Here is a 25330-nt window from a genome sequence, read left to right as displayed (position 1 = left end):
TGCAATTACTTTTTATGGGCACGTTGCCTTTGATGGCGCTTGTACTAGTGCAGGATTTTGTGGGATGGGTCTGGTGAAATGGGAGCGTGTGGAAGCAATGCACTGTCATTTTTATACCGCCCAGAGCCGTAGGGAAGGGAGGTAAGGTAAAGGTAAAGGTATCCCCTGTGCAAGCACCGAGTCCTGCCTGACCCTTGGGGTGACGCCCTCTGGTGTTTTCTTGGCAGACTCAATACAGGGTGGTTTGCCATTCCCTTCCCCAATCATTACTGTTTTACCCCCCAGCAAGCTGGGAAGGGCAGTATAAAAATCTAAGTAAATAAATTGAGGACGAGAATGTAAAAACCTTTCAAAGTCATGTGTCATGAGATTATTTAGGGAAATGAATCCTGGTGCACAGAATTCAGGATTTTATTTTTTAATACTCTAAAGCAGGGGTAGTCAAACTACGGCCCTCCAGATGTCCATGGACTGCAATTCCCAGAAGCCCCTGCCAGCATTCGCTGGCAGGGGCTCCTGGGAATTGTAGTCCATGGACATCTGGAGGGCCGCAGTTTGACTACCCCTGCTCTAAAGCATGGGTCCATGACATGCTGAGCGAATGCCTTTCCTGGTGCCTCCATGTGTTTCTGGAAAGTGGGTGGAGCCAGGAAGGGCCTTTGTCCAGAAAGCCTTCTGACCAGCCATTGAAGATCTGATGGACTGTGCTTTGGCAGAAGCTGCCACCACACCACCATAAACTTTACTGTGTGACTGCAGACAAGGCGTGGCAGCCATTTGTGCCTGCACCCACCACACTGTGACAGATTTCCGAAGCGGGACACGGCACCAAAGGTTTGGGGGTCCCCTGCTGTAAATTATTTTTTCCATATGGATGATGCACAATCATCCATTTGCCCATTTCAGCTCCCTCATGTACCCCTTGAGCCCATGGCTATGCCTTGATACAATTTTGTTAGAGGTTTCTCCCCACAGTTGGAATGTGTGGTTCCCTTAGTTACTAGATGCTAGTTATCTGATGAGGCTTGTCCCATCCTGTTCTTTTGCTCACCCAGCTCCCACCTTCCCCAGAGACTTCATGTATTGCAATCTGTTAAGCAGCAAGCACAGCTGTAGCATGCTTGTTTGCCAACTCTAGTTGGGAAAATTCCTGACCATTTAGGGGTTGAGTCCAGCGAAGGGTATGATGCCATAGACTCCGTTCTTCAAAGCAGATGTTTTCTCCAGGGGAAATGATCTCTGTAGCCAAGAAATCAGTTGTAATTTGGGGAGTTCTCTAGCCCCTTCCCAGCATAACTGGTGCTTCTACTGTAGTGCATTTTTTCTTCTCATCTTCTCATCATTTCTCCTCAAATGGGGTGAGTTTCCCATCATCACAGCCTCAGCCAGCATTGCCTGGTCTTTCACTATGCTGGCCACTCCAAAGAGGGTGTGTTTCATCTTCAAGCTTGCTTCTGTATCCCTAGAATTAAACATGTTTGTAATTTCATGGCTCAGTTATAGTCTAACATTAGATGCATATTTTGAAGGGATAGATAGTCCCTTCTTGATCTGTCTTCACCATGGGCAGAACCTGTAGTGGATAAGAAGATGCCCCAAACTGATGGGCTAGGATCCAAAGAACTATTTTCATTCAATCAGGAGACTCTTTTGTTTGTTTTCATGTAGCATTGTGATCTTTCCATATGTGATCCCAAATTGGGATAACTATAGGAAGAAAGAGAAGGCCAACCAGGAATTTGACTTATAGTCAGCTTATACTCAACATTGGTTCTAAATACAAATGTATATCCCATATTTACAAACATTAGAGAATCTGTCAACCAAAAGGGACTACCATGGCACAATTTAACATCTTCCCTTCTAATGTAGAGAAAGGTCGATTCTTACAACCCCCTTCGAGGAAAGACTGTGTTTTCATGGATGCAGAGTACCAGATATTCTGGCCCAAATAATATTTGACTGCGTTAAACTTTCAAAATACCATCAGCCCCTCTTGGATTATTTTAAGAAATGTAAATTGGATGCAAATGAGAAACTCACTGTAAGCCAGGGGTTAAATGAGGGCCTGCAAGATGGAGCTTTTCCGCCAGGTTTTAGGTTGAGGCCAGACTGAGGAGACATCGTTGCTCCTCCTCCTCTAAGGTCCCCCATATCCTGCCCATCTCCTTGTATCAGGTGCTGGCAGAAGGGGGATTAGTGGGGGGGGGGGAGGGAAATTCTTATTGTTTTAATATATTATGTTTGTTGATTTTAGACTTGTATTCAGAATTTTCATGATAACCACTTCAAGCTAACTGTGTCAGGAGTGGCAACCTACAAATATAATGAAATAAAGAAAGAAACAAACTCCATATTGGGAAATTCCTGGAGAGGTGCAGTGCCAGGGAGGATGGAGTTTGCAGAAGGTGCTCAGCAGAGATGTAATGCCATAGACTCCACCCACCAAAGCTGCCATTTCATCTCAGAGAACCAATCTCTGGAGATCAGCTGTCAATCTGGGGAAACTATCTGGAGGTTGGGAACCGTATTGTCCATATGTATCCTATTGAATTTATACGGAATGCTGAAGCAAGATCCATGTTCAAGGTGTTAAGAAATATAACAGAACCTGTGCACCATGTTTTTAAACAAAATCTTAAAACAGCTGGTAGCTACAGCTTCAGTATCCTTGCTGGCACGCTGCTGCATTCAGATTGATCATCTGTAAAAAAGAAATGTGTTTATTTAAAGCAGTTATATCAACAAATGTCTTGATATCGGCTTCCTTGGTAACCATGGCTCAATAGACCAGTGGTTACCAAGTAACCCAGCCTTGTGAGATGGCTGACCAGGATTATAAAACCAGGTTGACCAACATTGGTTCATTTAATAGGATAGGATCAAACGAAAGGGTTCCCTAAGCATCAGCTCCCGACCGACAAACCAGCCAACCCGATCAGGTATCTGTGATGCAAGGAAGAATGGGTAAAAGCCTTGATGGATCATAGTTGGCGGTCTAAGTATTAGATCACATAGCAGTACTTTGTACTCTTTTTTTTGTTTAGTGGGATTGGTAAAGAAATGTTTGCTGAAAAGCAAGAGTTTTCATAACTGGAAGCCAGTAAAAATGCTCAGTGTGCCATTTTTCAGTGGTTAGTTGGCAAGGCCTGCTATTGAATGAAATCAAGCTACTCAGGCCAGAGACATAATCCAGCCCAAAGTCAAACTGCTTTAAAGTTAAATATTTTGCTTAACATTTTTTCCTCATGGAAACCAGTGGAACCCTAAAGTGCCCTCTTTCTGTGTGATGCAGTTTTAGCTACCCTTCATAGACTGAGGAGTTCCACTTTATTCCATTTAGTCAAAAAAAAACAAAGGGTTACTTCTGAAGGGGAAAAATTGGTTAGAAAAGGGGGGAAAGTGAGTTTTTTGAGTGGCGTTCTACTTCCTCGTAGCTAGAAGATAATGAGGTACTAACTGTGGGGATTTATTCACAGAACTTCAGGTCATTTTTGTCCCTGACAGAATTTTAGTGACTTCACAAGGATTATCTCCATTCTCTCATTCTTACCTGAGCCAAAAACACCGTAGCCCTGCTGGGAACAGTAGGCTTGATTTTAGAGCTCCGGGACAAAGGAAAAACCTCTCCTTCTAAATAATTCCTGATTCAATCAAAATGGAGAGGGGGAAATCACCACAGGGCCTTGTGGAGGACACTTCAAGTTAAAGCACACCTCTATAGCATCCTTCTCTTCAATAGGCTTTATCTTGATTATATCCTTGTAGACAATTGCGTATTAATAGGCGCTGATTATGCGCAACTGAAATGTTCCATGCCTGAGTGAAAAACTCCTATGTTCCGTAAATGCTTATAATAACCATTGTGCTTACCACTTTCAGGTTCTTGTCACTGTGGAAAGTGCATCTGTTCACCCCAGGAATGGTATATCACCGGGGAATTCTGCGAATGCGATGACAGAGATTGCGACAAACACGATGGCCTCATTTGTACAGGTGTAGTGTGGTTTTTCCCCCCACACAGCCACTCTTTTAGAAGCAAAGAATGTTAGAGACCAAAATATCTTTCAGTATAAGACCCACTACAAAAGAGTATTGCAAGCTCATGGTCTCCCACCAGCCCACATATACAGTTTAGACCAGTGGTCCCCAACCCCCGGTCTGGGGACTGGTACCGGACCGTGGATCAGTCGGTACCGGGCCGTGGCTCCTCCTTGTCCTCCTCCCCAGCTGCTGACTTGGGGCTGCCCTGCCACTCTGCCGCTGGCTCACTTTTGGTGCTCTCCAGCAGCCAACATGTCGGGGGCTCCCCCTCGGCGTGGCACTGGGCAGCTGCTGCTGGCAGCGCCCCCCAGTGGGCAGTGGGAAATCAGGGGCACCGTTGGGAAAGCAAGTGGAGCAGGGGCTCAGGCAGCAACGTCATCCCTCGGCAAAAGACTACCCCCCTGGGCCTCAATAAAATTGTCAAGTGTTGACCGGTCTCCGGTGATAAAAAGGTTGGGGACCACTGGTTTAGACAATACTCCTCAAAGCCTCCTGTCTTTCCCCCTGCAGTCCTACTTATTTCTGCCTGTTAACACGAGCGGTGATGTCACTTCCGGTGACATAACACTTCCATGGGGGGGCATGGCCAGATGACACCACTTCTGGGCCTCCTCAAAGCCTGGAAAAATTATTTAGGGGCTACTCCATGGTCAAAAGGTTGAAAAAGGTTGACATAATGTTGGGGTCTCTGTCACTTGCTGAAGAACCAACTCCTTTTCTTCAGTAATATCAGGGCTCTCTTAGCCTCACCTCCCTCACAGGGTGTCTGTTGTGGGGAGAGGAAAGGGAAGGCGATTGTAAGCCGCTTTGAGACTCCTTCGGGTAGAGAAAAGTGGCATATAAGAACCAACTCTTCTTCTTCAGTAATATCAGTGCTTTCTCAGCCTCACCCACCTCACAGGGTGTCTGTTGTGGGAAGAGGAAAGGGAAGGTGAATGTAAGCCGCTTTGAGACTCTAGTAGAGAAAAGCGGCATATAAGAACCAACTCTTCTTCTTCTTCTAGAGTTGTATGCTTTCTTTCAAGCCACCTGTCAGAACCCAAAGGATAAACATTAGCAGGGTTAAACCCTTCATCTTCTCACTGTCGTGGTGATTTTCCAATTTCTCCATAGTTTGAAAGCTGTGTATATTTCCCCTCTGGCTCTGAAGGAACTTTTTTTTTTTTTAATTGTCTATGAAACTGCTTTATTCCAAGTCAGACCGTTGGTCAGCCTAGCTCAGTGTACACTGGCTAATAACAGCACCCACTTGATTAACAATATGGTTATCGTCTTGAACAAAAAAAGGGTTCCTCCACACTAGAAAATCAGCTATTGCAGGAACATGATCAGGGCAGACACTATTTTAGTGCTTAGGGAAAAAAACAGCTGTGTTGCCTTATGGGAAAATCCTGCAGTTTCTCTGGAGGACACATCCAGCAAACTGTGACACACAGCACTAGGCATGGGAGAATGTGTCATGGCACTAGCCCACTGTTGATGACAGCCGTACATCTAGCAAACTGGCCTGATGACTGCGCACTTTCTATGGGGATGAAAAGACACTTGACAGCTTTCCTCCTGACATGTCAGGGGGCAATTAAAGATCTACCCATCTGTCTTCTGCCACGACGCACAGACAGAAAATGCCAAATAGAAAATGGTAGCAATCAAGAATGGGACAAGAGAGGGATGTCCAGTGACACAACACTGGACATTTTGCCAGTGAGAGATGTGATTTGAAATAGACTCTCTTGCTACTTCAGGTCTTCTTGACCTTGAAACAGACAGATGAATTTGGGGAGTGATCAGCTGCACAAAGGTTGTCCTTGCTATGGAAAGGCCAACTTGACATATGCCCCCTCTGTTTGGCTCCCATCGCTGCTTGTGAAATAAGTTTCCATCCTAGCAGCACATCCGCTTTGCTATATAATCCACATCTACACATCTGAAATAACCCATGAAAGGAGAGGTCATTCTTACTCCTGGTTAAAGAAGGGAAAACAGACCATGTCCTAGCAGGATCTGACCTTCCATCTTCAAGGTCTCTAGTCCAACTAACTGTACTTCCTGCTGCCCCATCAAAGCTAGGACTTTGCTTTTATTTTGTTTGTGTGTTTGTTAGACTTCTTACCGGCTCATGGCGGCGTATAATTTGTCCATGTTGTTGTTAGGTGCGAAGTCGTGTCCGACCCATCGCGCCCCCATGGACAATGATCCTCCAGGCCTTCCTGTCCTCTACCATTCCCCGGAGTCTATTTAAGTTTGCACCTACTGCTTCTGTGACTCTAGCCACCTCATTCTCTGTCATCCCCTTCTTCTTTTGCCCTCGATCGCTCCCGGCATTAGGCTCTTCTCCAGGGAGTCCTTCCTTCTCATAAGGTGGCCAAAGTATTTGAGTTTCATCTTCAGGAGCAGTCAGGGCTGATCTCCTCTAGGACTGACCGGTTTGTTCGCCTTGCAGTCCAAGGGACTCGCAAGAGTCTTCTCCAGCACCAGAGTTCAAAAGCCTCAATTTTTTGACGCTCGGCCTTCCTTATGGTCCAACTTTCGCAGCCATACATTGCAACTGGGAAGACCATAGCCTTGACTAGACGCACTTTTGTTGGCAGGATGATGTCTCTGCTTTTTAGGATGCTAAATTTGTCCATATAAAACACTATAAAACCCCATTAAAACACTCCAGAACATAAACCATACAATAAAATCAAAATCCTAAAAAGACATGGTGGTATTCAACCTCCTAACCCGCCCAAGACCTCTGCACAGAGGAGTGGTAAAAGGGAGCACAGACGCTTACATCTCTTCGTACTCCTTACATCGCTTACACCGCTTAGCACTGGGGGACTCACCAGCTCTCGCCATGGCGGCCTGGCAGAGGAGTACCATTTTGCTGGCCCTACAGAATGCTGGAAGCCCCCGCAGGGCCTGCAGCTCGTTCCACCAGGTGGGGGCCAGGACGGAAAAGGCCCTAGCCCTGGTTGAGGCCAAACAGAGTTTGAGTCTAATTGGTCTTTTAAGGTCATCGAAGTTTTAATCAAGGTATACCTAGAATAAAACTTGGTTGGTCATAAAGGTGACACTGGACTCAAATGCTCTGCTGCTTTAGGCCAGCATTGGTTCCCCCCTGAATCCATCTAAACCGATGAGGCAGTAAAACACCTTCCTAAGGATACTGACAGGACCAATTGGTATGTAGAAAGATTGTACAACAAGGAGGATACAAGAGAACTTTCTTGCCTGACATTGAAGACTATTTCAATGGATTTAGAAGAGTATAACTCTGCTTGGGGTGGCATTACTGGTGCCCTTCAAGTAGGAATATATATAATTAATAAAATGCATGATTAAAATCATAAATATAATTAGCAACCCCAGTTATCATTTTGTAGCACTCTTTCTTTCCATGAATCTATTCCAAATTACCAGCCAGCTCCATCAGGGCCCTGATCTCCTCCAGGATCTCATTCCACCAAGTGGGGGCCAGGACTGAAATGTCCTGGCCCTGGTTGAAGCCAGACATACTACCATACCAGCAAACACTGGCAGAGGCTCATAGGAGTTGTAGTCCATGGATATCTGGAGGACCACAGGTTGGCTACCCCTGATCTAGAGTACATGGAGGAGGAGGAGGAGGAGGAGGAGCAGCAGCAGCAGCAGCAGCAGCAGCAGCAGCTTATATGCCGCTTTTCTCTACCTGAAGGAGTCTCAAAGCGGCTTACAGTCAAATTCCCTTTCCTCTCCCCACAACAGACACCCTATGAGGTGGGTGAGGCTGAGAGAGCCCTGATATCACTGCTCGGTCAGAACAGCTTTATCAGTGCCGTGGCGAACCCAAGGTCACCCAGCTGGCTGCATGTGGGGGAGCGCAGAATCGAACCCGGCATGCCAGATTAGAAGTCCGCACTCCTAACCACTACACCAAACTGGCTCTCATGTGTGTTACAAGGTGTTACATGGTGTTACAAGAAATTTCATAAAGAGCCTGGGGAAACTTGGCAAGAGGTTTAGTCATGGTTGGAAGGGGATTTGAACTAGGGGCAGAGTTAAGCAATCAGGAACATGGGGCACAAGCCCTTCCCTCACAGATTCCAATTCCTGGATCCTATCCTATGTACATAAGTGTCACCAAGTCATAAACAGTTCATGGTGACCCCAGAAAAGGGGCTTTCAAGGAAAATGAAAGGCAGGAGTAGCCTTCTTCTGCAGAGCCTTCTGAGTTGGTTTCCTATCCATGTATTGACCCTTATTAGCTTCTGAACTTTGACCAGAGTGGGCTATACCATGCTACCTTCTGTCCGATGATCCTACCCTATATGGCCAAAATATTATGCTGGTTTGCTCCAGAGCCATTTGCTAGAAGGGTTGAGTGACAGCAGACCAAATCATAGGACTGGAAGCCTGTTAAAAACTCAAGCAACAGAGAGACTATAAATGTGGACGGCTAATTATTTCAACATTGGTCTTGATAATACAACTCAAAATGAAAATAGCCCCGTGTTGGGAAATATTGGTTTCGGGTGAGTTATGAATGAAAGTTTGGCCATGAAAGAGAAAATACATATGGACAATGGACTCTGGTTTGTTTCTATTTACAGATCAACACTTTAATGTGCCGTACATTTCAGTTGTGGGTCATTATAGCTTGTGTTGGTTTTTTTCCACCCAGGGAATGGTATATGTAGCTGTGGAAATTGTGAGTGCTGGGAAGGCTGGACAGGAAATGCATGTGAAATCTGGCTTGGGACAGAATACCCCTAACAACACCATGGAAGACAGAAGACCAAAGGATTTCTGGTTTGGTTGAGTTCTTTTTTTTTTAATTGCTAGAGTGGCTGCTAAAATACTTAAATGAATGATAAAATGTAATGGAACCAAACAAAACCCACCACTGGAAATAAGCAATACACCAGAGTGATTTAAAAAAAAAATCCCAATGTTTCCCTGATTTTCTGGTTTTATAAGTGATGTTCTGGTTTTATAAGACGGAACCTGTCCAATAACCCCCAGAATAAAATACATTGTATAAAAGTGCTACACATAACCTTTGCCGAATATTGCACAGAAAAGATGCATTGCATAACGTTCTTGGTGACTGAATGTCTGCTTCATTATATATCAAGGACAGTATTTGTATGAGAAGAGTTTGGTGCTTCAGCAATGTGTAAACGGTCTCAGATTCAGCAAGGAAATGCAAAGAATGTAACATATTTGAGCGTGATCAAGATATACACATATATATTCTTTATACACCCACCATGACTTGCATTCGCAAGCCTAAATAGAGCCTAAACCCATCAATGGGTTTAGAAGAGCATAACTCGGTTTAGGATTGCACAGTTATGCTATGCACCCCACAGTGGCCGTGGGAGTAGAGAGGCGGACGTACAAAAGAGCTCCTTGTTGCACGAGACATCTGCATCCTTCCTTGAGAGTTGCTCAGAATTAAAATTACTCAACCTGTTTCTTCTTCTTTATTTGAAATTTTGACACATTAATGGGGTTTCAGTGCCCAGTTCCTTAATCCTCCTCCTTTACTCTAATTTGTCTTTACTGCTCTTTAATCCTGTTGATTGGGGTGAGCATTTGGGGTGAGCAAAGACATCATGAGCCTGTAAAGTTTTATTCAAACTATAAGCTCTCGTTTGCATGCACACTTTTTCAGAAACAATGAAACAGAATGTCCTCAACTGTTACATATAGAAAGAGGGTCGGCCGTAAATTAGCATCCAGCATAACAAGATGTTTAACAGATTCCAGGACCAAACAGAAATAACAAACTGAGCTCTTCCTTCTGATGGATGGCCGCCCTGACTCTCCCCCAGAAACATTAGTCAGCTGCCTGGAAGCAGTGACAGGGTGGCTCAAGCAAAGTCATCTGAAGTTCAGCCCTTTACAGACAGAGGTCCTATGGCCAGGCAGGAAAGGTCCAAGCAAGGAAGCGCACCTACCCAACCTGGATGGAGTGTGGCTATCAGTAGCCCACTCTTTCAGGAACCTGGGGTTGATTCTTGATACCTCCCTCTCAATGGAGGCTCAGATCACGATGGTAACATGGCTGGCATTTTACCACCTTTGCTAAGCCAAATTACTAGTGCCCTACTTGGCCCCGGAGCATCTAGCCACAGTGATCCACATGACGGTTACCTTTAGATTGGACTTCTGCAACTCGCTCTATGCAGGCCTGCCCTTAACCTTGATCCAGAAACTACAACAGATCCAGAACACAACGGCCAGAGTCCTCACAACAACACTGCAGAGGTCCCACATTCGGCCCATCCTCCAGTAGCAGCGCTGGCTTCTGGTCGAATTCTGGATGAGGCTTATCACCTTCAAGCCCATACGCAGTCTGGGCCCAGTGTACCTAAGGGATCGCCTCTCCGCCTACACCCCTCAGAGCCTTGTGCTCCACTACTTTTAACTACCTTGTGATCTCTGGCCCCAGGAAAGCTGGCTTGACCTCAACCAGAGCCAGAGCTTTCTCCATCCTGGCCCTCACCTGGTGGAATGAGCTCCCAGAGGAGATCAGGGCCCTAATGGAACTTGAACAGTTCCACAGGGCCTGCAAAAAGGAGCTCTTCCACCAGGCATTTAGTTGAGGTCGACCTGAACCAACCACTTCCCACTGGCCCCTGAACTTCCCTTCTATAATAATCACTGCTGATCTGTCCAACCCACAGGGTCATCAGTATTTATTAGTTGACAATATTCTCCCCATTGTTTCACCATTCTACCATGTTATTCACTGTTACTGCTGTATTATTACTGTTATAAATCCTGAATTATCTGTATTGTTCCTTTTGGATGTAAACCTCCTTGAGCCTTTGGGGAGGGGGGTATATAAATGAAATAAATAAATAAATATAAGGTTACCATTTGTTTGGGTTAAATTTGGGGGGGCATAGTGAAGGAAATATATTAAAATTGGAGATTAACAGGCAGCGGTATTCTTAATTTAATGTATTTTATTGTTAATCTCCAACCGGAACCTATTTATTTTCTTCACTAGTCCTTCCTCCGCCCCCCAGTTTAGCTCAAACTAATGGAAACCTTATAAACTCAGCCTATTATTTCTGTTTGGTTATGGAATCTCTTAAACATCTTCTTTACGCTAAATGTTAATTTACTGCCCGCCATCTACCTATATGTAGTGGTTGAAGAAATTCTGACCGATTCCATACAGAGGCGTAAAATGCACACTGCCTCCTGCTTGTAACGTGCAACAGGAAACCACGTGTTTGCACACTTCCAGATAGGAGACCCCTCCCATGTTATCCCGCTGCCTTGCCGTGGCTTTTTGCCTCCCAATGAGATGGCGGAGAAGCAGGAAGCATGGACAACCTGAACTTCTCCCCCTGCTCCTCTGGTTGTCAGTCAACACAAGCCACCAATCCCTTCATAGCAGTTGTTTTGGGGACTCAAACTTCCTTCTCCTCCAAGACCCAAAATTAATTAATTAAAAAAGAAGAAGCTTCCACATTGCTGTGGGGAAATGCCATAACATTTATTTTTAAAAAAACTTGCACTTCTGCGTTGCTTTGGGATCACGCCACAACAATAAAACATTTCCTTACATCTCTTTTCTGGATTCTTTGTGTAATGGTCTGTCTTTATGTTCGGGTAGATTGATGATAGGCAGGCCATGGTAACTGGATCCCGATAATTGTGTGTTCATGATAAAGATTTAAAACAAAGAGCACGGAAGTCAAGCAAATAGGGAGAGGGCTGCTGGATCACACGTTCCCCCCCCTTTTCTCGTTCATACCTCATCACTAGAAAACACAAACAGGAATGTTTTTTAGCTGCCTGATCCCATTATTATCGTGCACACTGAAGAAAATATTTTATTTGAAGTGAAGGCGCTACATGGACCACGGCATTTAAAAAAAAATTGAGCAGGAAATGGAGAAGGGAGGGTGGATGCGAAGGTAGGCAAAACGCTACCAAGGATATTGCTCATTTCTCCCTCCAGACAGGCTTGCCCCTGTTTGTGTCCCAATTGGAAGTGCAACAAGAAGTAGCAAATTGTGATTTTGCAATTTCCCTCATCGTCCAGTAAATCTGATGAAAACTCGCGCCACCTACTGGAGAGCTCCATGTTGCTGCCGATGTCATGTGGAAACAGCACTAAAACACGTAAACAATGAGAGGCTCTCCAGGGGCAAATTCCTCATGCGGAATCTGTCTCTGTTCCACCGTAACTGAAGAAGTGTGTATGCACCTGAAAGCTCATACCTTCAATAAAACCCTGTTGTTCTTAAAGGTGCCACTGGACTTTCACTTAGTTCTGCTGCTTCAGACCAATACAGCTACCCACCTGAATCTATCATGAGCCTATGTTTGACATTATAACAACAGAAACACTTAGGATTTCACATGGATTTGTTACAGTCCTCTTGACTGCATGGCAAGATAGGCCGTGGGGGAGGGGAGGGGCAAAGTAGGTGAAAGAGCAGCAGAAGCAGCAGCAGAAGTTGGAGTGAAAGAGTACCAACTAGTAAGGAAACAAATTTGGTGAAATGTGTATTTCTCCCCAAGCATTCTGTTGAGCGGCCTCAAATTTTCAACTTTATATAGTACAGCTATGCATAAGTTAAGAGTGGAGTTCCAAGTAACTGCAACACAAAGCCCAACCACAAAAGCAATTTAATCGATTTTGCCAGGAACAACCGGACTAGCACGAAGTGCTGTGGATGTTAGTTAACATGGGGTGGGAGAGAAGATGTTTCTGGCCATGATGCATGTTTCAGCCTTATCTTGTAAGACCTCTGTGTGGACCGCTGACATGATCACCATTTTAAATCTGCCTGCCTGCTTGGTCCTTGGTACCTGAAACATATTTTGTCTCTTCTTGAGAACTTCAAGGGTTGCCCATAATTTTGTGTTTATTCCGCTTGGTGCTATATTATAAGCTATTGCATGTTTTTTTTTATAAGATAGGGGTGTGCCTATGAGAAAGACCTGCCTCCCTCGGCTGTCAATTTTTTTAAAGAATAAGAACATGAGAAGAGACTTACTGAATCAGAACGGTGGCCCATCTAGTCCATCCTCCAGCTTCACACAGTGGCCAACCAGTTGCTGTGGGGGGCCAACAACTAGGGCACTGCTGGGGTTGTCTCTTAAAATGGGGATTCCTTCTCGTGGCCACAAGTAGAGGATGGTGAGGTACTGTGGTTCTTAGTGATAAGCAGGTTTCTGGAGACCTAGTAAACACGGATGTCCATTGGTGTTTCTCCATGCCAGCAGACCTGGAAGAGGTGCTTGATCTGTGCGTGAAAGAGCTGCCACAAAAAGACCTTTACCATCAAAGGCCATTTCAAAACAGCCTTTAGATGGTGACTATTTCACTGACAAGTAGAAGCGAGGAGCTGATACAGACTGAAAAGCGACCCAGTCCAGAGTCCTGCCAGGCTTCCATTCTCATCAGCCTCCTACTGAACAATCTATGCAAGCAATCAGACCACTGCGTACCACCAGCAGGGAACAGATGCATGGGGCAAAGCTAGGACTGGCACAGATCTGAGATGCTTAAAATTGCCGTTTAGTAGGGTGAGAGTCCTCATGAGTGAATGGACGAAAGAGTACGCTATGCTGAGTCAAAATGAAGCAACAAACTTCAATGTATCTAGATATTTGTCTGCTAATTCACAGGTGGATTGTTGTCCATTACATTATGCGACTGGGTGTTTTTTTTGGGGGGGGATTATTTTGTCCTTTTACATTGTCCCTTCTATAACATTATAATTCATGCTTTTGGATGGCTTCAGAGTTTTGCATTGGTACTTATCAATGCAAGATTTTCTTCAACATTTTCTGGGGGGGGGGATTCTGCAGAAAATAATAGCCTTCAACCTGGTCTCAACTCAGAAATACCTGGCTGTACCTCAGATTAAATGAACTTTAGTGGAATATATCTCTGACAATCAGTGCACACTATATGTAGGATGGCCTTATACTGCATGTTTCTCACATAACTGTGGCTTTTTTTTGGGGGGGGGTGATAGTACTCACTGGTCTCTTGTGGGGAGGGCTCTCCCAAGTTTGAGGGCAGAATTTGAAGACATTGGTGCAACCTTATATGCGTGTGGCAGCATTTATCTATCGCTTGTTTGTTTTTTAGACACAGGAAAAGCACTGCATGTAACAATATAGTCCGTTACATCTACCACTAGTGTGCTGGGTGTATCACTAAACACAGCCAAGTGTACAATAATCTACAACTCCTGGCATTTCATGGGAATATTCTTGTTTATAGCTGTCTAAAACTCACGTTTATTTGCCCTTATTTACCACCTTTATTTACCACCTTACTCACCTTTATTTACCATAAACCAGGAGTAGTCAAACTGCTGCTCTCCAGATGTCCATGGACTACAATTCCCATGAGCCAGTGAATGCTGGCAGGGGCTCATGGGAATTGTAGTCCATGGACATCTGGAGGGCCGCAGTTTGACTACCCCTTCCATAAACCCTCTCAGAAGCCCCATAATTTCTTGTGACTGTCAAAGCTCTCAAACAAATAAGAAGCAGTCAACACTATGAAATTTAGAGCTGCCAGACCAATCTGCTGAAATGTCCCTTTGCCCTCTAAAAACGATGGGACTCTTTCCCTCCATGTTGCCAGAAAGGATAACTAGGATATGTCTCAGTGGTACCAGGCAAACTGGGGCCTCGCAAGAGAACTGTAAACTGACCTGGCAATTTGACACCCTCTATAAGCTTTGTGCCACTGAGCTCTCATACCAAAATCTCACAACCCACAGAAACAGTGGCCATCATATGATCGCTTGACATGAATGGGTGATTGTAAGCAAATGACCACATCAGCATTCATGCTTATGCAGAGATGGGGTGGGTATAGGGTTGCCAGCTGGCCACCAGAAGGGCATGGAGAAGTAGGGTTACCAAATCCAGGTTGGACAACTTCTGGTGAGTGGGGGATAGAGCCTAGGAGGACAGTAACCTCGGTGGGGTACAATGCCACAGAATCTACCTTACAAATGAACCATTTTGTCCAGAGCTGATCTCTGTCATCTGGAGATGAGCTGTTATTCCAGGGGATCCCCAGGGCTCACCTGGTGTCTGGCATCTCTATTTCTCCTAATTCTGCTGATCATGTGATCCAGCTCAGAATTATCTGGATTTTCTAACAGTGGCCTTCAACAACAATAGAGCCTACCAGCCATGTATTGTGGCTTGCCAAGTGCATAACAAATCTTGGAGCAAAAATAAACTTAGCAAGAGCCTGAATTATTGCAATAAATGGCTGGTGGGGTGTTTTTGGCTTGGCAGGTCTGCAGGCCAGACACACACAGCTCAGAATTCAACCATTCTCTTACATATAGATAATAACCTGATCATGTTATGTTAAGAAGGCTCACCTTGGTTCTTCGAGGGAAAAGTTGGCGGAAAGCAGGTGCATGTCTTCCTTCTTAGATGCCCAGGATGTAAATCATTTTAGCTGACGCTCTATCATTATCCATTTGATCTTATCATTTAAAAGAAATAGAAACGAGGTCAACTAAAGAAAAGTGGAAGGTCAGTTCATCTGTACAGTAATTTCGTACAATCAGACTCATTGTTAAAAATCTGTTGTAACTAACCGCACTTATAACAAATACAACCAGGACAGGGTTAGCAACAAAATATTTTATTTTTACTGGTGAAACACTGTTGAGTGTTGAGTGCACAATGGGGGAAGGGGAATTGCACAGCAGTTGGAGAGTCCCCTCCTTTATTTACATAGAATCACGTGTTTTTAAATACACTGAGATTTGGCAGCCCTTTATTTCCTCAGAGAGAGAAGTAGTTACATACATTTCCTTTGTTCAAAAAATGCGTACATTTGTGAAAATGGTGGTACAGCACATTGCTTCAATGTTTGGGGGGGGGAACACTGTATTCAAATATAAAAATTTTAATGTATCACTCTGTCGCAACTTCGGTATCAATATCCAACCGTTGCATCAAGCTGTAACTCCAGAAATAAGGAAAGACCGATTGCAAAAGGTATTTCTGCAATTACGCTAGAAACTTGGTTTCTTTTCGTAGAAAGAGCACAGATAGGAAAACGCTACTGTGAATAGTGCCAAATATTTCAAGTGCAAAGCTGTTATTAGAGGTCAGGATTTCATCGCTAAAGTAGCACATTCTCCCGTCCTGCAACAGGGTATCATGATTTTGTTCACTCTGTAAAAACATGACATATCTCTAATCAGTACCTGCACACACAGGGGCACAATGACTCCTAAATATCTCTGCATGATTTGTGGACAGGAATTATGCACATGCATAATCAGACAGTCCCCAAAACTGTTGCATGCCATCTTTAAATTCAAAGTACTAGACTTTAAATATATAGTGATACCAGAATGTTCATGGTGAAAACAATACTTTGAAATAGCAGTTGTTGGCTTGACCAGAGGTTATCGCAAGAAATCTTCGTATCAACCCATGTGATTTTATTAATCCCTCCGTGACGTTAAAACACATGCAGACTTCTTGTTACATAGAAGAGGAGTTCACAATGGAATGGTCACAGGCCAATTCATAAGTTACACAGGAAGCAATGAAGGTTGCTCTTTCCCTATGGTCAGGTCTATACCACGTTGGTTCCTTACGGATGATAGAAACTGCATGGGATGGATGGTTGTATGAGAAGTTGCCTCGCAACCCCCCCCAACACAACCCCCCCAACACATCCTTATGAAAGATCAGTTGTCAACTGAGATCTGAAAATAAACCATTCCTTATTGATATTAGATCTTGCTGAGATTGGCCCTGATGCGAACCCCCCTACATGGGCTGTGTCCTCTGGAGTGATATTATACAAAGTAGGCCGTTCTCCAGTTCATAGCAAAGATTGGACAATCTCCTGTATATACTTCTGTCCGTGCATCAGAGCTACTGGATTTGCAATCTCTGGGTTTGTATCAGAATTGTGTAAATGTGTGGCAAGAAGCTGTAAAAAGCTTTAGGCTTGCTAGAAGTTTCTTCAAGGTCAAACTTTATTTAGTGCTGTCAAGTCACAACCAACATGGCATCCCTGCCAAGATGTTATGTCATTCCTTCTTCTGCAGAGCCTTCCTTGGTGGTCTGCCATCCAAGAACCAACTAGCCAGCTTTCCCTGCCTAACATATTCACAAGAAAAAGTAGCTGTGCACACTTACATAGGGCCTTTTTTGAATGTCCCTCTGAATTTGTGGTATAGACAGAGATATGTTCTTGAATCCCATGGGATCAAGTTTTTGCAGCCATTCAGATCACTCAAATAAGCAGTCAGCTACCACTGGTGAAAGATAATAGTATTGGAGGCTTACTTTTTTGGTTTTTATTTATGGTGCAAAACAACAACAACAACCCAGTTCATTTAGAAAGAGGTTCCCCCCAAAAACAACAACAACATTTATTTCCTCCAATGCCTGGCACCCTGATTTCTTATTCATGGGAGGTGAAGTGTCATTGACTCAGTGCTGTCTCAGCACAGTCCCTGCATTTTGCATATGGGTGCTTGCAAACACAACACAGCCCGTGTGTAAAGTGCTCCATTATTATTTTGTTTTGTTTTTCTCTCTTTTGAATGGTCCTTGTACTGCAGATTTGCAAACTTAAATGGACTCCGGGGAATGGTAGAGGACAGGAAGGACTGGAGGATCATTGTCCATGGGGTCGCGATGGGTTGGACACGACTTCGCACCTAACAACAACAACAAAGTACTGCAGATTAATAGGCTTAAGCTGTTGAAGTTGACAGCAGAGATCATGTGTTTTGACTGGTAAAAAGGACTCTTAAAAAGAGAGGAGTCACTGTCCACTATGTAAATTCCTCCATTGTGCTGTATTCCTTGGTACTCCTTGGGCATCTAAGCAGATGTCTTTTGTTATGGAAAAGCTGTCCGACAGACAGTATTGCCTTTGCCCATAGTGCCGGAATTGAAGTTATAACTCATGAGAAATGTTGACCAATCTCACCTTGAATTTCTTACTTGGAAGAAGTTTTGGATGTTGGGTTGAGCTGTCTGTGTACAGTATTGATTAACTTCATATCCTGCAATCCCGTTCATAGTTGGGTCTCCTTATACCATCATAAAAGGCGATCTCCCAGGGATCTCCCAGCAAATGATAAATTGTATGAAGAACAATATTCCCTAAAAGCCATATATGTTAGTGATATTTTCTCACCAAGTTTTAGGTTGGGTTCCCTCACCCCTCTTTCTCCATGCCTTACTCTTTGCTATCTGGTAACAGCACTCTCATTCTGACCCTCAAGTAACATGAGATGCCGCTGTGCAATGTTCAAAGCTTGCTCTTCACATTTGTCCCAACCCTAAACTATCTATCAAAAGCAGCAAGCCCCATTAGGCGGGTCATCTTTAAAGGGGATTTTTTTGGTGGACCATCTGCAGTGCAGATATATATATATAGCCTACCTCTTCCCCCAGGACCTGGAAAGGCTGCAGGCAGCTGTTAGGGAACTCTCCAGCAGGGGCAGCTCTCATGCAGCAGGGATCTGCAGCTTCCAAGCCTTGGAGAGAAGTGGGACGAGGAGGGGGTGGTCCTGGGTAGGGGACGGAAGGTGATTGACTGGCCTATTTGACCACAGTGGATTAGTAGCTCCCATTTCATCATTTGCACTAGAAGGAGCATTGTCCTTGGCCATCTATTTTGAGGACTCCTCACAGAGCATGGCTTGCTGTCTAAGATAGTGACATCTTCATTCTTGACATCACAGTTGGGAATAACCTAAACATTTCAAAATAGTCTTTAAAACTAATGAAGATGTTCAGGGAAAACTAGTGGTACAGTCCTCTTGGGACTGTGACATTTTTAAAGGACAGGTGGGAGACTGCATATCCGAACACTCCCTCACCTCATGACAACCTCCCCTGTACCTGAACAGCTAGCACACCAGAGAGAGCGCTTTGTTCTTTTTTAATCTTTTGCCACCAGATTTCATCTGACTTATGGGGTGGGGGGTGGGGGTCCCTTAGGATTCTCAAGGCAAGAGACATTCCGAAATGGTTTGCCATTGCCTGTGTTGGCATAGCAACCTTAGAACTTCCGTGGTGGTTTCCTACCCAAATACTAACCAGGGAAGAGTGCTTGCACTCGAAAGCTCACGCCTTGAATAAATCTTTGTTGGTCTTAAAGGTGCACCTGGACCCTGATTTTGTTTTGCAGGGCTGACCCTGCTTAGCTTCTGAGATCTGATGAGTCATCCTTGTTTCCTGACTCTGCAGCTTTGCATGATACAAGCCTTTTTGCAAAACAAAACAAAACAAAACAATATGGAAGGAGCATTCAAACAGGCATTTAGGAACTCTGTCAAAATCCGTTTTAAATGTTTGGTGCTCAGTCCAGGGGCCACGCAGAGCCCCTTTCTGATCTCTTTAGCCCTGTACTACAGGCCAAGCAGGCTGCTGTAGCAATTTTCCAATCTCCAGGGGCACAAATGGGTTCTAAGTCTGGAAATAATGAGAACTCTCTGAATTATTTCTGGCCATACAGCAGCAAAACAACTTGCTTATGTCCACATTAGTTTTGGCCTAAATGGATGGCACTTGTCCATCCCTACATTTCCAGACTAAATTGCGTGCTTGTTTTTGTTTTTGATGAATGTATTTATTGACTCTGACTATTGGCATTAAGCATCCCAGGATAAAATACACATATTCTGAAAAGCATCACAAGTATATGCACTTTAAAACCTTTGCTTTAAAACCTCCACGTCTTGCTAAGCGTGGAGTAAGGCAATAAGTATTTTACTTGTATGCATAAAAGGAGGAGGGATGTATATAATTCTTTTTGAATATATGGCTGAAGGAAAAATAATATGAATCATGTGTGAGTTGGAAAACAACTGTAAGAACAGGAAATGTAGACATGTAAAGTGATAAGCAAACTTTCATATATTATGTTATGCCCTGGGGATGTTTTCTAGATTGAACAAAAATCATAGTCCTGTATTGTTAGTAAGGGGTGTGTTTTTCATGCCTTTTGACAAGATATTTCCTAATAAGCAGTCACCAAAGTGAAAGTAAACTTTTCATTTTAATTACTCAAAGGACTTGGAGGCAGTCTTCTTCACATCAACTCATCGCCCGGTGAAGTATGCAAGTCCTAATGAATGCATGGAGCTTCTTAGCTCCCCCAGTTTCCTCAGTAGAAAGAGCTCCTTCTTAATATGACTATGGAAACCAACATTTATACAGAATTCACACAGATCTCTGCATCAGGGTGAATATATATCTGATTCCCCACTGAAGTTGAAACAAACCTCATGAAACGAATGCCCTTCATCACAAGCATATTTGCACATGGCTGACAAAACTGTTTTCCTTTACACACACTGTGACTACCTGAAGACTAAGCTGTAACCAACAGAACAAAGACAACGGGACATGCAAGCTATGGGAGATGGCTGAGAGTCAAACGTAAGGTCTACATGGAAGCACAACACACACAGTCCATAAATACAAGAAGATTTTACTTGACTGCAAAATTAATCGGAGAGGAAACAAAACGATGACATCTTGTTCTGGAAAACAGCGAGAGAGGTAATATATTGAGGAGCTAAGATATTCTTTGGCATGGTCAAGGTGAGAGAAAACAGAGTTTTGCCAAACTATTTACATGGTGTTTTTGTTATTCTGCAGCCAATGTTACTTTGCACAATCTCTCTCTTTTTTTAAATATAATATTTTTTTTGTCCAGTATGCCTTCATATAAATATTTTATTCAATACGTTGCATCTGTGTATACAACAAAATGGTAATAAACACAAACTGTACAATGCAGACAAACTCGTCACTTATATGTATGTCAGTTTTGTAGTACATACCGTCAGGTCTGATACATATAGCCTACTACATGCAGTTCATCGCTACTGTCCTCTTCCCATGCAACGTGAGAGACAAGAGACAAACTTAAAGGAGTGACCAAAGCACAAGGAACCTTCTCCTCTTATGAAGTGACCTAATTTGCAAAGAAACTAGTTTAAAGACCCACCCAATCAGACAAGGAAACACCCATATAGGCAACCGATATTAACGACCCAAAGGAATGTGCATACTATTTACAATACAGTACCAATCATGTACAAAAATAAAAATGAACCTTAATATATTAACCAGTCACTGGGTTGGCACAGTAATAAAAACCTCAGGATGTGAGTTTGGCTGCTGGAAATTAAGTGTATACGGAATGAAGGTCATCCGTTCCCATTCACAGAGCCCAACTGTGTCTATAAAACTCCTGTGTGTAGAAGGGTAAAGAGTCACCACCACCATGGAATACTTGCCTTGAAGTCATGAACCTTGTAAGATGGAGCCAGAGGGCTATGCTGAAGCAAGTGCTGTTTGGATTAGATGCAGAGGGGCAATAAACTTTTCTTGGCTAGCCTTACAAAAGTCATTGCATGAGTTGATATTACCATTGGCCTCCACAGCTCCCTTCTTGATTCTGAAAGCAAGCTTACATGCCCCAGGACAGCTCCTCTCCCTCTCCGAAACAACAGTATGAAATTGGTTTCAAAATTCTGAAAAAGATACGCTTCAGATCTCTTTATTTTGCTTTCCCATTTCAGAGCTGTCTAGAATCATTGGTTTTCAGTAGCACAGTACAGAAACATAATTCAAAAGTATGTAAGCAGGCGGTATGAGTTGGGTGTTACAGGTGAAACACAAAACAATTCACAATTGAGAGTAAAATAAGGAAAGTTGACAGACCTGGCCAAAGACCTTCAGTTTCAGCATTACTACACAGCTTATTCTGCAAAGAAGAGTGCCTCTTGGAATGGGCCAGATCACTTCCTGATCCTTGGACATACAACAAGGACAGACCATGCTAGGTATTGTCCCCTTTTTCATTGTGGTGGGGAGGAATATCAGCAAAATGAAAGGGGATTCTTCATAGAAACATCTTCTCTAGAAACCATTGGGTGAAAGAATGGCCAGAGTTTAGTGTTGTGCAGATGATTTTCTTTGCTTTGATCAACCTCTACTGTTCCTTCTTTCTCTCTTTTTGTCTTTTTGAGTGCTTGGAAACTGAACGTCTTTTAATGTGCTTGGCTCAACTGGTTAATAAGAACCAACTTTAAATAGTCTCTTGTCTTAAATGGAAACAAAACGAATAAATAAACAGCCAAATGATAAATCCATATATTCCTAATACATAACCTACTTGGACACATCTTAAATTTTATTAAAACAGAAGCCAATACGAAAATCATATATGCATCAAGAGTTTAATGAATGGACAACCTAAGCAGGATGGAAGTCGCCATTAAACATGAATCCCTACTAGTTTCATACATGGTTTTCCAGAATTGAGGTACACTTTGGTCCATATCAAGCTTTCTGTTTTTTTGTGAAGCCTATTCATTAAAACTTTCACACGCACTACCTGTTTGTTCAATGTCCTGTGGCATTTTTCTGTGTCTTCTAAGACTTGTGATCATTAACCTTGGAATTCTAAATTGGCTGCACCATTCTAAACTGATAACCAGGAGATGTCCATAGTAGGGCCCTTTTTTAAAAAAAAAAAAAAAAAAAGAGGAAAAAATCCGCAGATGAATAATAAACGATCTTGGCCATGTGATCATTTTAGAATTTCCTAGGTTCATGTAATTGTACAATGGAAACAATACTGAGATCAAGGCAAGGCACCGTAAACCTAGCAATTTTGGTGGGCATATATTATCCTAAGAAGCCGGCCTGGAAAGACGTGGTATGGGGGTACGGGTGAAATCATACACAGAGCATTGGATTCTGCATGCTGAGCCTTTTAAAAAATAAACACAAAGGAATTCTTTAAATACGACCTGTTTAAAAACTTACCTCTTTTTTTTTAAAACACTGAAAATATTAAAGTATGTTTTGTAACTACCCTTTGCATTGGTGCTGCAATAAAGAACGCAACAATTTCCTTGCCCATGCTTTACCGAGTAAGAGGATGGATTACAGCCAAAAAATAAGGTTGGGATTGCGTTCCATTCATTAAAAATAGGAAACAAATACTTTGGGGGATTGAGGTTGGAGGGGAATGGATTTAGGTAGCACGATTCTCATTCATCTTAATTATTCTTTTGATTTTCAAATAATGAGGACTAGTAGATGAAAAAAAAAATGAGCCTTAATTCAGGCCTACAAGGCCTACAGAGTTCTTTGGACCCACTTTCCCAAAAACGTGTGGGTCTTGCTCGCTGGGCAAGGCAAATGTTACCATTACCAGTAAGCCTGTGATATGTATAAAACACACACACACACAAAGAAACTACCAGGGAATGTCAAACATTGGCCTTGGGAGATTGTTGACTGGCCTTGTTTGATGCTCTTCCCCTCCACAGTAATGCCAACCTCAGCGACGCGCTAACGTCACATCGAATCCCCATCGGTAACTCTGACACAACGATCTATTCTTTGACAGGTATAATTCCTAGTAGGGTTTTGAAGGCTCCCCTGATTCCCTGATTGCCATTTTATCCTCCAAAACTAAGCCACCAGCAACATTTAAATCTGAGAGAAACACAATCCCTGCAAAGGAGTCACACAGACAGCGGAGCGAGCAGCCTCGTAAAAAAGGGGGGAGGAGAGAAAATCCATGATAGCACAGGTTTACAGCATCTATCTAGAAATTACTTGATATTATTTCGTGTGCTACAAAACGGAACTCAAAACACATGGGTTTCTTGGACTCAAAAGGGGAGATTATGGGTAACTGTCAGCAGGCAGGATATCAAGTGTACTTGTGAAGTATGCCATTCACATGAGGTGTCACAGTCACAGAAAAGATATTAAAAAGGCATTCCATATCTGGTAGGGCATTCCATGGTCTGAGTTCGGCTGGTTTATCCAGGTTTCTTCTTTTCTGTGGGAGGACATACGGGTTGAGATTTATCCGCTTGCAACAACTTAGTTTGGAGCGAGCAGAAAGCAAAAGCCTTCGCTTGCCTCCGGCTGATCCGCAGATGCCAGAGTGAGACAGTCTCGCAAGGATAAAGTGCTCAGCTGTACTTAGAGAGCTCAAAAAGTCACGATACCCAGGCGGATCTGGCTATGTCGTCTTGCTCTTGTTAACTGGTTTGCCTCCATTCATTATTGCCGATGCACTTGTGCTTTTACTTGGAGTCACCCCAGCCTTTGGCACTGATTCTCCAACGTCATGCAAAGATGGTTCTCGATACATGGCAACTAAACAGGGAAACAAGCAGAGAAAGAGAAAAGAGGGGGTAAGCAGGAAAACACTAGCCAATGGTCATATAAACCTACTTGCCTATGCAACGGCGTGTTGGGGCTGCTGGTTTTAATGCAAACATGAAAGAATTCTTGAATGGTCTGTATTTCTTTGCCACAAACTCACGATTCTTTACTTTGCCCGTTTCCCCCCGGTATATAGCAAACGGCAGCCTGAACCTGCAATCTGAAGCAAACTTGCTTGTAAGTAAGCCCTGTTGAAATCATTGCAACTTGGTACTGAGAAAACTGGTTTATGATTGGCTGTAAATTTGGTCAACTCGTAACAGCAGGAATAGCAAGGTCATACTGTGGTCTACCACCTGCCAGGCAAGGGAATTAAAGAGCTCATCCCAACACTCAGCTCATGCATAATTTGCGGCGCTGTAATAGACAACCCATGTTGAAGCTGAGTGAGAGGGGGAAATTCTAGAACATCTGGATGTGTAAACTAAGAATCCAAACAGATGTTGCCAAGGCCTTCTAAAACAACTAATGGGGGCCATGTATGAAAAAGTCTAGTCCAGTTCATCTGTGTTAGCTACTGTGGGGCACAATGTCTGTATGAAGCCCAACTCCTTTGACCATCTGAAAGGACTATGCTGCATCTTCATGAGACCTGTATGGACAAAAGCCATGTGGGATGAAAACTGGAGTAAAGAGCAGAATTGGAAAGAGCAAGGAAAAAAGATGATTGGATCCAACCCACTGAATGGAACTCAACATGCGAAGTAATTTTAAATACTAATATAATGTTAGTCTCTATTAATAAAATCACACCTACTTTTTACTATAATTGTAGACTATATGGATTTAAAACCATAGCGATATTGTACGGAACATCTGATTTGGGCCACTGAAATGGAGAAATGCATTTGGGCTAAAATGATCATGCATCTCAAAAGGGACAGTCTATGGATCATGGAAGTATATGATTGGGGTAGCCCAAAGCTTATTTTAGGGTGTATTTATAAACTCTAGTTTCTTATTCAGGTTGCAGTATTCAGCTATTGGCTGAATAAGGAACTGAACCAGAAACTAACTTCAGACTTGTTTTTGTTTCATCTTAATATAC

At 43.3% G+C, this 25330-nt stretch overlaps 2 protein-coding genes across 10 annotated transcripts in view; one reads left to right on the top strand and one right to left on the bottom strand.

Moving 5' to 3' along the window:
* ITGBL1 (integrin subunit beta like 1) overlaps positions 1 to 21046 on the top strand; it is a 255626-nt gene extending 234580 nt beyond the window's left edge. For 3 of the 4 annotated variants that reach the window (XM_077343786.1, XM_077343788.1, XM_077343789.1), the window contains 3 exons: positions 3883 to 3996; positions 8693 to 8820; positions 20089 to 21046. In XM_077343786.1, the coding sequence (XP_077199901.1) occupies positions 3883 to 3996; positions 8693 to 8784 (206 nt within the window). In that variant the 3' untranslated portion in view covers positions 8785 to 8820; positions 20089 to 21046. Of the gene's footprint in view, positions 1 to 3882; positions 3997 to 8692; positions 8826 to 20088 lie in introns of all 4 variants that reach the window. The other variant, XM_077343787.1, reaches the window with a different exon arrangement.
* Positions 21047 to 22563: 1517 nt separating this feature from the next.
* The window catches only part of FGF14 (fibroblast growth factor 14), a 391136-nt gene continuing 388369 nt past the window's right edge, over positions 22564 to 25330 (bottom strand). For all 6 annotated transcript variants that reach the window (XM_077343791.1, XM_077343790.1, XM_077343794.1 and 3 more), the window contains one exon: positions 22564 to 24213. In XM_077343791.1, the coding sequence (XP_077199906.1) occupies positions 24077 to 24213 (137 nt within the window). In that variant the 3' untranslated portion in view covers positions 22564 to 24076. The remainder of the gene's footprint in view (positions 24214 to 25330) is intronic.

This window comes from Paroedura picta, chromosome 6, assembly GCF_049243985.1.
Source record: "Paroedura picta isolate Pp20150507F chromosome 6, Ppicta_v3.0, whole genome shotgun sequence".
NCBI lineage: Eukaryota > Metazoa > Chordata > Lepidosauria > Squamata > Gekkonidae > Paroedura > Paroedura picta.
This window is presented reverse-complemented; position numbering and strand designations above follow the sequence as displayed.